This window comes from Rhinopithecus roxellana, chromosome 17 (genome assembly GCF_007565055.1).
Source record: "Rhinopithecus roxellana isolate Shanxi Qingling chromosome 17, ASM756505v1, whole genome shotgun sequence".
Lineage (NCBI taxonomy): Eukaryota > Metazoa > Chordata > Mammalia > Primates > Cercopithecidae > Rhinopithecus > Rhinopithecus roxellana.
In genome coordinates, this window is record NC_044565.1 from 102,496,048 (window position 1) to 102,510,272 (window position 14,225).

The following is a 14,225-nucleotide window of genomic DNA, read 5'->3' on the forward strand; positions in this document are numbered from 1 at the left end:
ACTCTCGCAGAGAATCTGCTGCATTAAGAATTTGATTCACTCCAGATAGTTAAGCTTGAAAGTGGTTGTGCTCTTGATTTAGCTTGAAAAATATCAGGAAATTTAATGTCAAGACTGTCACTTGGCACTCATTTTGATAAAGCATTAGCTAGTATTTGTTATTTCAATTTTTCCCATTAGGGAGGAATTCTAATACTAGTTTCTATAAGTAGTTAACAGCCTGTGTAGCAGGAATATCAAACGCAGTCGCATTGGAATGCACCAGGTAAATGTCTATCAAGGAATGATTTGTATCAGTACCTGTACGTGATATTTGTACTATAGGATTTCCTTTGTTTCTGCTGATGTGCTTATTTGTGACCCTTACAATCAATGTTGAAAAGTATCAGAGAGTAGACAGCCGTGAATGTAAAATTCAGGTCTGGGACAGGAATAATCATATAACCTAGCGAAATATTTATTTGGGGAGGGAAGAAACTTCTGTACAAAAGCCAAGCAGTGTTTTTCTTTAATTTACTAAAAACTCGTGTCAGGTTTTTAGAACCAAAAGTAGATTAACCCAATAGATACACAAGGATTCTGTTATGAGATAAATGAATATAAAGGATCCTAACTGGTGCCCTGAGCTAAAAAGTAGTTGAGATTGAGGGAGGTCCTTTAAATGTTCTGCCTAGCTCCCGGCCATGGAGCTAAAATAAGTCAAGCCAGATAGTGAAGATTTTCCACTACTGAAGACCCTTAATGAGTGGGCATATTTGCAGTCTCCGTCTCTTTCCCATTCCTGTTTAAGAATTTAGCGTCTCTGAACTGTTCCTTGAGAATTGCCTTCAGAGACTTCATTACCTTCTCTCCAACCTGAGCTTACTGCCCAGCAAAGAAGTCTTCTAACTAATAAGTGATTGTAATGCAAAAAGTTTACATTGTTTTTATTTAAAAAACAGCAACAGTTGACTCTTCACAGATTTCATATTCAGAGTTTTGACTATGAGCAACCAGAAGGCCCATGACTTGTAATTTGCAATTTTTCTGACGGGTGAGTCATTAGCCTACTGAATATGTCTAACAAACCTCCCCACATCTAAAATTCACCACAGCTTCGTTCTGCATTGGCATGCCAGCTAACTCCTGCAATGATAAAAGCATGTTCCTTTGTGGGAAACTTGCCTGAAAAGAAATCCAACTGCCAATACTGTACAATAAATGATGATTAGGTAAACAGACCTAAGAGATTATTTGCAAATTTGAAAGAGCCCAAATTTTTCTGGACTTGGACTTGCCTTATAAGAATTGGCAGCAAGGCAGAAAGACTCATTCCTGGCTTTTGATAGATGATAACATAAGATGTGTATCAATTAGTTATCCTACATTAATTTCTAATAGAGCTATGCCTAGACAATATTAGATTGCCTTATAAAAAGACATAGCGTCATAAAAGAGAGGCCAAACCTAAAATATAAAAATGTTAAGTGGACAGATTACTAAAAGTGAATTTTGTTTTTAAAGATACAACGGTCTCTCTATGTTGCCCAGGCTGTACTTAAACTCCTGGGCTTAATGATCCTACTCCTCATCCTCCCTAGTGGCTAGGACTACATGTGTATGCCACTGAGCCCGGCTTTGTGTGTTGTTATTGTTGTTGTTGTTAGTAGTTAAAACCTAAACATCTTATTGTAGTTCCCAGGAACTAACAATCATATTTTCAAAAGTGCCCTTCCAAATGAGAGAAATGATGAAAAAACTTCACCCACTTGAGAATTAGATGATCAGGCTATTGATTGATTGTCATATCCAATGTCTTACACACTGTTCCAAAACACAGCACACATGAGGTTTCTGGCAAAGCTGGTAGAGGAAACTAGGAAGATCAAGAACCTGAGACTTTACATTTTCCGCTAGCTCAGTCTGGAGGCAGTGAAATGTCAGACTGCCTGGATTCAAATCATGCTGTTTGAACTGGGAATGTTATTTAACTTCTCTATACCTCAGTTTTCTTGTTTGTTAAATGTGCATAATAATAGTACCATATCTCATGGGGTTATATTAATTAATATACGTAGAATACTTAGCACCTGGACAGAGTAAGCTGGTGTTAATATGATGATTATTGCTGTTATTTTTGTTGTGATTGAGGAGGGGCTAAGCTAAGCAGTAAAAGAAATGGAGGTAGGTGGAGGGAGTGGAGGAGAGTTACAATGGTTGGTCCCCAAGGAAAAAAGTTGTTTTATCCTGTTATCTGGATGTAATTTGAGGCATTTAACATTGTTAATGAATATTAATATTGGGTTTTGAGACTGGAGAACATGCTGGTTTCTCTCCTATGTTTATGGAGCAACCTATTAGTACCCAGTGAAGGAGGAGTGTGAGGGAGTTGCCGGCCAGTCATAAAGTTGTGCTTGCTTCAGCCTCTTCCATCTTCAAAGTATTTGTCTGTCCTCCTTTTTTTCTTTTCCATCAAGTTTAGACCACTCAGTCTGGAGCCTAAAACTCAGTAGGTTATTGATTTAGTTTCCCATTATCTCCCTCCTGCCCTTCCTGCCCCCAGCCTAGCTAGGGATTTTAATCTTAGCCTGTCTTCTGATTCTCAGTGTCACCATAAGCAAGTTTCTTTGACCTTAGTTTATACTCTTTAAATGGAATAACAATGTTTTTGCCCGTTCAGAGGACAACTAGGGATTTATTGAAATGGCAGATGTTAAGCGTTTTCAAATTTTTTGATAGGAGGATTCCTTGACAGGATGGCATTTATAGTAAAAAAGCTATTTCCTAAGGAAGAGTCCTCTACCTCTGATACATAGGCTTTATTCCCTAGTGGTACAAGGTCTGTTTAATTTCAGCTTTTCCACCATGAGCCTGTATGTTTTAAATACTGCTTTTTTAATTTGCCCTCTTCTTTCAAACATTCACAGGCACTAATCCACATTACTGCTTTACAGGCAGTAAATTAAATTATATTAATTCTAAACACAGTGTTTTTGAGCTGTAGAGAGTCTGTAGCCTTTGAAACCACTAACTTAATTTTGTCCAACTCTTATTCAGAAATTCAAAAAGAGCCAAAGCTTTTTCCTTTTGAATTTGGTTTAAAAAATAGTAAGAAATTGCTCCCGGGCAGTGGTCCTGGGTGCCAGGGTTTATCAGAGATCTAAATCTTCTGTCTGCGTGAAAATCTTCCAAAGTAAAAGTGTAGGCATGCTAGTGGAGATGTAATCTGTTATAACTTTTACCTTCACTGCTACTACCTTATGGTGTCAGATGTGGCAAGTCTTTTCATCTCTCTGAGATTTTGTTTTCTTGTCAGCAAATCTACATTCACAATAAATATTTGAGAGAAATAAATGAAATAATCTGTACTGGACACTTTCAAAGTATCTGTTTATCTGCACAGAAAGTCCTGCCTCTAAAAGAGCAGATATAAGCAGAAGACTATTTTATACTGTCATTACTTGAAATTAGATTGTAAGCTCATTCAAAGCAAAGGCTCTGTTATCTTTCATAGAGCCTTCCGCCACAGTAAATAAATGTTTATTGAATAAAGCTGAGTATGATTTTCTAAATTATTTTTAGTTGGTTTCAGCATTTTGTCACATTCCTTTGAAGAGCCTTGATTTTAGCAAATCTTTGTCATTTGGGCAGGGGAATGGCAGGGTGTATGAAAACAACCAGACTCACAGGAAAGAGGGTGATCAGGCTGCATAATACTGGGTTGTTGGTTTTTTTTTTTTTCCCTGGTTCTCTTTTGGGAGGGTAATGGTTTGTTATTTTTCAAAATGTGAGAAGACTGATTTTTTTAGTGTCACTTGTACATTTATTTCTAGGACAAATCTACAACAGTTTAGATGTCTTTGGAGCAATAATAGCAACATTTCAGTACATGACACCTTTCCTATTTTTATCAACTCATACTTATTTAGATGTATATGTACATTTGTTTAAATTATATAATTACACAGTATAAAGTGAGTGGTTCTGAGACAGGAAAAGCTACATAATCACTGTGGTTATGTATGGCGTTGGTTATTATTTCACTGATCTTAGATACTTTTGAGGTAACTATATGAGCACTGTTCAACTATTTCTGAAAAGATGATCATCCTAAATCTTTTAGAAGATTTCTATCTCAGGACTTTTTAAATGGTACTTTAAAAAAATTTTTACTGTAGTTCAGTAATGCTAAATTGCTAAGTAATAGAAATTTTAAAATAAAACAGCTTTCTAAGGATATGTTCTCCTACATACAATGAATGCAACATGCAATGAGTATCCAGTTTCTGTACATGTATAACAGATCTTTGAAAAAGCAGGAAACATTTAGTAAATTCTTCAGAAGTTAGAAGCAGGTAACAGTCTGATGCTTATAAATGGAGTCCTTTGGAAGACAAACTGCATTCCTTCATCTGTGATAGGAAATCTTTCTCTTTTCATTTCCTTTTTTTTTTTTTTTCTGCTACTCATATATGCAGGAGGTGCTCCAAATGGTACCAAGCAATAACATTTAAAATGCCCCCACCCCTGCCCAGATAGCTGCATGCATTTTAAAACTATATTCTCTCATCAGAGTCTGGAAGAGCTTTCAGGACAACTTGATGACTCTTTCTGAAGGGGTTACATTTTTAAAATGTTTATCTTAGTATGTTAATTTACTGTTAAAAAAAAAAAAAAAAAAAGACCGGTCTCAGCTTAAGTTCTACTGGATAATTATTTGCCCTTTCTGTGGCTGATTATTATGCTAAGAAATGCCATTTAAATATTATTTTCACTAGACATCTGTTAGCTTCTGTAGTATAATAGGTAGTTCTGTGGGCCTCTCTATAAATGAATGATACTTGAATTTATAATTACTTGTATATTTTGCACCAGCATAGATTTTTAAAGATTCTTATTTCAGTATCTTGGTTTAACAAGGAGGTTAGACATTTGAAAATGCCAGGTACAGTGGCTTACACCTGTTATCCTAGCACTTTGGGAGCCCCAGGTGGGTGGATCTCTTGAGCCCAGAAGTTTGAAACCAGCCTGGGCAACATATTGAGACCTCACCTCTACAAAACATTTTTAAAAACTAAAAATTAGCTGGGCTTGTGGTTCCAGCTACTTGGGAGGCCAAGGGAGGAGGATCGCTTGAGCCTGGAAGGCCAAGGCTGCAGTGAGCTGTGATTGCACCACTGCTACAGCCCCTGGGTGAAAGAGCAAGACCCTGTCTTTAAAAAAAGTTTGAAAAGATTCCTCGATGATGATTAAAATGTAATTCACATTGCTGTCCCTTTGATTTGACTGCTAGAACAGCAGCTGTGATGGAGCCAGCGCTCCTTCTGTAAGCTAAGCTAAATAGGTAGTGTGATACACTCAGCTGTGTCAATTCAGCTCTTCTGTAGAGAGCATAAAGGAGCAGCAGGTTTTCCTCATTTGCCACACTTAAATTTATATTCCATTTTTAATATTAAGAGCAGTAAATTTGAAAATAGAGAGTAATAAATTTTAAAGAAATGTATACATAGAGTAACACATATATGTTATATAGAGAGAAAATATAGAAACAGTAACAGATTTTTAGAGTGACAAATTACTACTAAACTTTATGCCCCACAGTTTACATAGTTTTTTAGGAGGCCAGATTTTCTTAAAGTATAAACTTTCTTTTTAAATTATTGGATATGTAACCTGTATTACAAATTAGGACCTGTTCTGTCTACCTTTACCTTTTCATTTCTAAAATGTGTTCTTGCATTTAATTTTTTGCTTGTTGCGTTACTACATTAAAACTGAGTAAAGCTAATGGGTAAAAATAAGCAAGTAGGAAAGTCTCTTGAAAGTGTTGAGAGTGCGTAGACTACTAGATGTGCTTTGCCATTATAGCATGGTTCTTGGTGGAGTTGTAAATCATATGTGTTTTGCCCACAAAGCACATGCTAATATTAAGTTGTTTTTAAAGTGATTGTGTTGCATCACCATGGTTCTTCTATGCTCTGTGGGGTATCATATTGCTTTAATGTAATGAACCAAGTCCTCAGCTCCTAAATCTCCATGCTGGAAATGATTACATAAAACTGAATGGCCATGTCTGAAGTCATGAATCTTGAGAATTTCTTATTCTTTGGAAAAGCCTTACAAGACTTTTCTTATTCTTTGAGGGGAAAAGCCCTGTACTTATAACAAGTTTCTGTTGAAAATATTAGCCATTTTAGGTTATATAGCATTCTGTTTGAAAAATAAGCATTTACTCTGCTGCAAGTTCTGTATTTTAACTTTGTGCAGATGTGTGCTTAAAGAACATGATGTGCTTATTTGTTGCATTTATGCTACTTTCTTACTTTAAGTAAGATGGATGAAATTACGTATTAAATAAAAACAGCAGTCCTTACCAACCTGAAAAAGCCTTCCAAAAACAGTGGAGAAAATGAGAATATAACTTTAATAATTCATTGACTTTTGAGAGAATTCTGTTTAAAAGCATGTATATAATTTATTTGCAGGTTTACTCAGTGTTTTTAATGTTAAAAGTAATCTGCCAGTAAATTGTAAAATATTACCAAAAGTATTATTTTCTATCTTAACCAAATATAGCACTTTAAATTTTACATATCTTATTATACACAGACATATATATTGTATGTGGCATAAAAGTCCAGTTAGAATAACTTCATGGCCTTGGGCAAGTTATTTAAACTCCCTGAACCTCATTTTTTTTCTGTATAATACCTACCTTTTAGAATCATTGTCATGATTAAATGAGAAAAATCTATTTAGAGTAATGTCTGACAGATATTTATCATTGCATGTTCACTTGTATATGCCAAGCTTCATAAAGCAGTGTTTTTATTTGGTACTTCTGAGCTAGACAGTACTTTGTATTGAGTATTACTTACCACACTCAATTCTAAAGTGAAACTTTGTATTGGATATTACTTATCACACTTAATTCTGAAGTGAAATTTAGAATACGTAGAATAAATTTTTCTTAGGATATTTAAGGAGCATGTTTATCGAGTGGCTACTAAGCATAAAACATTGCTTCCTATCATATACAGTTGACTATATTTACAATTAATTAAGGTAGAGGTCAGTCTAAATGCTATTCCCAGTTCGTTTTATAGTTCCTCTCTCTCTCGTTGGCTCTTTGTGTGTGTGTGCGTGACCTTGTTAACTTTAAGAAAGTTTTCAAAATAAAGGAGCACTTGACTTTGTAGTCATTTAAAAATAGGGTTGATCAATATGAAGCATTAGCTACAAGCACAAGTTGGTGCTTTTTATTGATTTCAGTTACCAATGCCCTCAGGCTTATGTGTGTGAGAATGAAAATGATATATGAAATATGCACCCAGATTCAACAGACCAATGTTCTTGTTACATCTGCAACTGCTTTGGCAGAATTCTTTATTTGGAAGTGACTTTGGTAGCAGTTAGTTCCTGTCTCCCTCTCTCTGTCTCTCACACACACACACACACACACACACACACACACACACACACACACACACACACGTGCAGGCAACCTTAAGATAGACTCATACAGTGATTTGGGAAGTTTCTGCCATTTAGTTACTTTTATTATAAAATGCTATTCAAGGTTCTAGACTTAACAGTGCGTGAATATACTTTTTGTCAATTTTAACAGATGGTTAGAAGCCAAAATCTTGATGGTTTGAAAGATTCTCCACTAATAAAGTTGCAGACCAATAAAGCCAAGAAGGTGAATACCAGGGAAGCCTGCTCAGCAGGGCACGCATTATTTAGAAAGTTGTATAAGGAAGTTTGCTTTGAGCAGAGGTTGTCATCTGTCATCTGTCCCATCAGTCAGAGTTCCAGCAGCTGTTCCCAGTCACCAGGACCCTTGTATGCTACTGTCCATCCATCAGCACTAAGAGATACCGGCTGCCTTTCCACCGTGCTGGGGAAGCCACGGACACACAGACTTACGGTGTTATCTCACTGGCCACCAGTTTGGATGAAAGCTCATTTTCAAAGAGGGAGACCAAACACCAACATTTTGATCTTTTATTAGACCATTAACCAAAATATATTCTCAAGAGAATTAGTCGGATGCCATAAAGTGTGTCTATTTTTGGCTATATGTATGGCTGTAATAACGTAGGAGTGTTGCACATTTGAATCCAAAGAGATACCCTACTTAAATGAGAGATGGGGGAACTTTCTCCACTAGATGCCAGATCATTACTATCAGAGTATCACTGTGAAGAGACCTTTCTGGTTGAACACAACAATGCAAAAAAGACTTAAAATCACAAGCATTCTTTTTTTGATAGTGCAGCAACCTGCCAAATGGGATATATCCCAATTCTGATTATAGACAAACCTCCAACAATTCCTCTTTTTCTCTTTTTGTATTCCAGAAGTATCCCTAGAGGAAAGGATTTGTGGGCATTAGTATCACTATCTGCCTGATTACTGTGTTGACATTTTTAAAGTGCCATTAATCATAGGAAATGGAACTTAATGGTGTAGAAAAATACCCAGCCAGGGAATGTCAAGAAAGTAAGCTACAGCCCAGTATTCACATGAAATTAAAGGGAAATACATCTTAACCCTTTATTTTTTTTCTTCTTACTGAATTATAAAGGAAAGTAATTGAGAGGTAGCTTTGCAATCAAAGGTAATGGTAAACAGCAAAAGAAAATTATAAAAGGCAGCTGATGGTATGCTGCACAGGTAATGCTGCCATTAAGGGTATACAGAAGTAAAAAGCAGTGATATGACACATGAATAAGAGTAATTCATTTTTCAAAAATGGCAATATTTGATGCATATTTTGTTAGAGTTTGGTATCATTTCATTGTTTGCCTATTAGCTAATTTAAATTAAAATGTTTTCCTAACTGAAATTGTAGGGAAGAGATAAATATAGATAGCCTCATTTTAAAAACATATGTGACACTAAACTTATAATGAACTAATTATACTGTAAAATATTTTTGGCTGGACGCAGTGGCTTACACCTGTAATCCCAGCACTTTGGGAGTCCAAGGCAGGCAGATCATGAGGTCAGGAGATTGAGACCACCCTGGCTAACACGATGAAACCCCATCTCTACTAAACATACAAAAAATTAGCTGGGCGTGCTGGTGGGTGCCTGTAGTCCCAGCTACTCAGGAGGCTGAGGCAGGAGAATGGCGTGAACCCGGGAGGCGGAGCTTGCAGTGAGCTGGGATCGCGCCCCTGCACTCCAGTTTAGGTGACAGTGCAAGACTCCATCTCAAAAAAAAAAAAGGTTTTTGGTGTTGACTCTGAGCAGGTGCTTCATTTGATAAATAGCACAAAAACCTTTAATCCACTTTCTCCCTCAGCCTTTTCTTTTTCAAGACAGTTTACAGCATAGGACACATAATAGATTCTCAATAAAGACTGATTGATTGACCTATGGGTCTAAGATGAATTAATTTTAGGGTGATCTGTATAAGGAGACTGCAAAAGAAGTAATATTGTTAAGTGTTGGGCTTTTTATTTTTTCCACTGCAGGTTTTTGTCATCCATTGGAGGGACACTGTATGAGATTGGAAAGCCTGAAATGCAACGAAAAATAAATTCATTCCTTGAAAGGGAAGGAATGGAGAAAATTGCAGAAAGATTGCAAACAACAGTACACACCTTACAGGTCATCATAGATGGTCTCAGCCAGCCTGAAAGCTTTGACTTTCGAACAGGTAAACAATTGAACTTGAATTATATAGCACCTTGCATATGCATAGCTCCCGTTATCTCCTTTGATCCTCACAGCAATCCTATGCCATAAGCAGAATGGATATTATTCTCCCATTTTATACATGAGAAAATTAAAGCATAGGGATCTTCCTTCAGAGTCATTATAGTTAATATCCAGAGCCAAAGCTAGAAGCCAGGTGGTCTCCCTGGACTCTTTGTTCACTGTGTGTTTCCCGTTTACTAAAGTAAATGCATCATGTGTGTACCACTGTATGCATGGAGGCACACATATTTTTATGGTCCTTTTGTAAGCTGTTTTTATCTCCTGGGAGCCAGAAGTGCAAGATAAAGCAGTCCCTTCACAAGCTAAAAGGTGAATCTTCTTCCTTAATTATAGCTTTCCAAGTTCTTGGATTCTGTGTCAATGAACACATTGAACAAATAAGATAATATCTATCTGTTGATTTTCCTTCTAATTAAAAGTGCTCTCAGCACAGGTAGATGGTGAGGGACGTATAACAACCGTAGTTGTTGAGAGCAGTGACCCAGTAAAAAAGAATTACAATATCAAATGACCTACTTCCCAAGGAAGTTTGAATAGGAACCCCTGAGATTTAAATGAATCTGCTCATTGATCTTATAACCAGTTTTGATGATACCATGTTTAGACTATTGTCTTTTTATTCCGGTTTAGGCTGTGTTGAGATGGTTAGACATACTTCTTTGAAAGGGTTTAAAGGAAGTTTGAAATATATCCAGCAAGTTCATTGTACTATTCCTCCTTCTTCTGTAGGTTTTTTTTTTAAGTTAAAGAAAAATAAAATAACACCCAGTAAGAACTATGCCAAAAATGTGGGAGTAGAAGCCTCCTAGTGGTCCTCCACACAATGTGGATGTTTCAGCAGACAAATCCATCTCCATTTGGAGGCCCGGTATCCTTTTATGGGAATTTCTTGGCTGGTTTTTAGCTGGAGTGCTGGGTAGAGCAATGGTTCTCAAAAATACTGGATTTGGAGGTGGTATGGCTACATCCTTTGCATTAGTGGGTTGGCAAAAAATGCTGTAACTGCAGGTATCCTGTATTGGATTTTTCACATCCATCTTCATTTTTCTGTCTTAGTGTCGATTGTTCCATTATCCCAGTTGCATTATAGACTCAGAGCAAAGATCAGCACTCAAATTATATGGTCCAGTTAAACTACCAAGTTGTTGAACAGAAAGACAGATGCATCTGGGCTCTGGGCTGAGCTTTCCAGTTACTGCAGTGTTCATCAGTGTGGCAAGTGAAGTTTTAAATAGGTCTCTTTAAGCAAACTTTGGAACTGACATTTGCTCTAATGTAAGTCACAATTTTCAAAATGTCTGAGAACTTTCATCTTACTACTAAACACGTCCCCAAGGTGAGGAAGGCATAGAAACCATACTTTTGAGGGGGCATTTTGGTCATTTCCATGGATGATGTTTTGTTACATCTCTTTCCTCCATTTTCTCAAAAGTATTTCTTAATGCCTCATTCTTTCCTCATAATAATTCTATCTTTTGTTTTATCAATGGTGTAATTAATTTCATGTGTATTAACACTATGGTGACTAGTTAATTTCCCTAATTGGGTTCATCAGAAGCTGTCCAGACACAGGGGCTGAAAATGCTTGGCTATGAAAGTGTTAAAAGTTTGCATGGTACACGGAGGATTTTCTGATTTCTCAGTGTCCCAGACTGTCTTCAGGAATATGTTAAGTAGTTCCTGACTCTGATTTTCCATGCAAGATTAAACTAAGCAGCTGATCAGGAACCCTTAGGGAATCCGCAGCAGCTGGACCCCTGCAAGAAAAGAGAGAGAGAGAAAGAATTTCCAAGCATAAAAACAATGCCTATGGGGTCTTGGAGACCATCCTACCTTTCTGCCCCGATCAGTGACTTAGTTCCACTTTGCTGTGACACAGCCTTAGCCTAGTGTAATATTACATTACAGGAGGTTTCTTGCTTTTGGAATTCACTGCTTTAGCATCAGGTCAAATTCCACAGAATCAATCCTAATTTTAGCCTACTCTTTTTCATGGCAACGGTGAGATTCGGAGTTTAAAGAAGATTTTTATCTTGTTTTATAGGAAAAAGCTTAATTTTTAAAACATCTTGGTATCAGTATGGTTGGACTGGGGGAAGGGAAGAAAGGGGTGGCCAGTTGTTAATACAACTGTAAAGGATAGCTTTAACAAGTCATCAGGATAAAGCCAACAGCTGTGGAGGAAAAGGAAATGGAATGGGTGGAGGGGAAAATGAGGCCTTAGTAAAAGGAGATCCAAGCATAGAATGTGTTCTTTGTTATTAGAGTCAACACTCAGTAATCCTAGGAAAGGGGGCCTTCAAGAGGAGCATGGATAAATGGAATCCACAGATAATCCACAGCCCCGTTTAAACTGTTAGTTCTAACTGTCTCCCTCATAAAAACCATTGTTTTTAACTAGAACCATAATGATTCCTTGGCATACTTTATGCCTATCTTTTGGACAATAATGAACAAAGAAATGTATGCTGGGGCAAGCAAGAAAAAAGGGCTATAAAGAACTTGGAAACAGAAATCTGTATCTTCATCATTGTTTCTCTAGCACCCAGCAGAGTGCCTGGCCAGGAGATAATAGAGTTAATAAATGTTTGATGAATTTAATTGAAAGAGAAAGAATATTAGCTACTACCTGGTCTGGGATTCTGAGTCATAGATAATCACGAATCCATAAATGTTGATTGGATAACTATATTTGAAATGGGTGGGAATGGATTTTCTGAGTTCCAAATTTGTGGGTAGAAGTGAGGAAGAAAGAACATTTGAATTTCATCTACATTTGACCAAAAAGTTGATGTACTTTCTACCACCTTTAAACAATTTAATAATTCAGGCACTGGGGGAAAAACAAAATAAAGCTTCCAGTCTCTTGTTTCCAAACATCTTACTTTCTCAGTGTTTGTGGTTTAGCTTTGTATATTTATTAAGCAAATATATATATTCTCATCACCTCTTCACAGAGAGGAAAATAAGACTCTCTTCTCAATCCTCATGTATAATGCTAGTGTGTAGCATTGTAGAAGAAAGTAAATTTTCTTGAATTGTTTCTACTGCATGAATGCTATCTCCAACCGATATGCATGTTCTCTGAAGGCAAGCCTCGGTCTTCAGCTCCTTGTATGTGCCCCCTTAATCTTTAATATTGGTCTGGGCACATAATCAGTATGTATTAAGTGCTTATTCACAAAGTTATATTGTATCTAGGAAATACAATGCCTTTTACACTTACTTTTTTTCTCTTTCCTTACAGATTTTGATAAACCTGATTTCAAGAGAAGCATAGTATGCCTGGAAGATCTGCAGGTTGGGACAGTTCTTACAGGCAAAGTGGAGAATGCCACTCTCTTTGGAATTTTCGTGGATATAGGAGTAGGGAAATCTGGGCTGATTCCCATACGAAATGTAACAGAAGCAAAACTTTCAAAAACAAAGAAGAGAAGGAGCCTTGGACTGGGCCCCGGAGAAAGAGTGGAAGTCCAAGTGCTCAACATTGACATCCCCCGATCTAGGATTACTCTGGACCTCATTCGGGTGTTATGAGTGTCCCACTGAAGGCCAAACACTGATATTATTTTCTCATTTCTACACATTGACAAGAATAAGTCAGTTGCTTGTAAAATTTAGGTAGCAGATGAGAAATAATTCACTTAACATCAGAAATATTTTCCAAACACTCCTTTATTTTTTCTTCTGAATTAATAGAAAATCAACAGTTTGATTTCCTTTCCCCTTAAAGGAAACAACTAATATGCATTCTTATATGGCTTTATGTAGTAATAGTTTTCTGGCTAAAATTTTGGTTTTTATTTTTTTGTAATTTATCTTTAACTCCTTTTGCATTTTGTATAACAGATTGCTTAACTTCAACTTGCCAACATCTGCCTTGCTGGACTTGTATGGGATTGTCTTCTTGATTTGACTTGTACAGTCTTTGTTGACACAGTAGGGCTGGGCAGTGTTTAATCCTTCCATTTTATAGATTCTTTTTTTAATCAGGCCTTTTGGACTTCATTCATCATTTTGCAATAATCTATTTTCCTTTGTCATGCAAACCAAAACAGATTTTGATGTGTTTGTAACCATCAAATGAATGGTTTGAAACATTTCTCAAAAGGATATATATATTGACCCCAACAATAAAGGTTTGTGGCTAGTGACTTGTTTTTGCTATGTTGATTCAGTGAATGACTTAGAAGTCAGTCTTGATGAAAGAAGATATGGTTTATGTAACCTTTGGAGAAGAGGGAAGCCTTTGGAAATTTGAAGAATGGTTTTGTTTGACTTACCATAGAAGAGTGTGTCCTTTCTTAAATCAGAATTAAACTTCAAATGGGGATAGAAATGGCCATTTTAAAGATCAAATATAGATCAGGTGTGAAGGGACAAGAAAAACAAGTATATAAAGGAAGTGACTCTTACTCTGTTTTTATTCAGTGGCGATTGTAAGGATTAGCATGACCATTCAGGGTCAAAATAAAGCCCACAGTGGACTGGTATCCTGTTCATTCTGACTACTG

General features: G+C 36.6%; 1 protein-coding gene across 2 annotated transcripts in view; it reads left to right on the forward strand.

Moving 5' to 3' along the window:
- SRBD1 (S1 RNA binding domain 1) overlaps positions 1 to 13,865 on the forward strand; it is a 224,846-nt gene extending 210,981 nt beyond the window's left edge. Inside the window, exons 20-21 of one of the 2 annotated variants that reach the window (XM_030921713.1) lie at positions 9,465 to 9,649; positions 12,959 to 13,865. In XM_030921713.1, coding sequence (XP_030777573.1) covers positions 9,465 to 9,649; positions 12,959 to 13,248 — 475 coding nt within the window. In that variant the 3' untranslated portion in view covers positions 13,249 to 13,865. The remainder of the gene's footprint in view (positions 1 to 9,464; positions 9,650 to 12,958) is intronic. The other variant, XM_030921714.1, reaches the window with a different exon arrangement.
- The last annotated feature ends 360 nt before the right edge of the window (positions 13,866 to 14,225 follow it).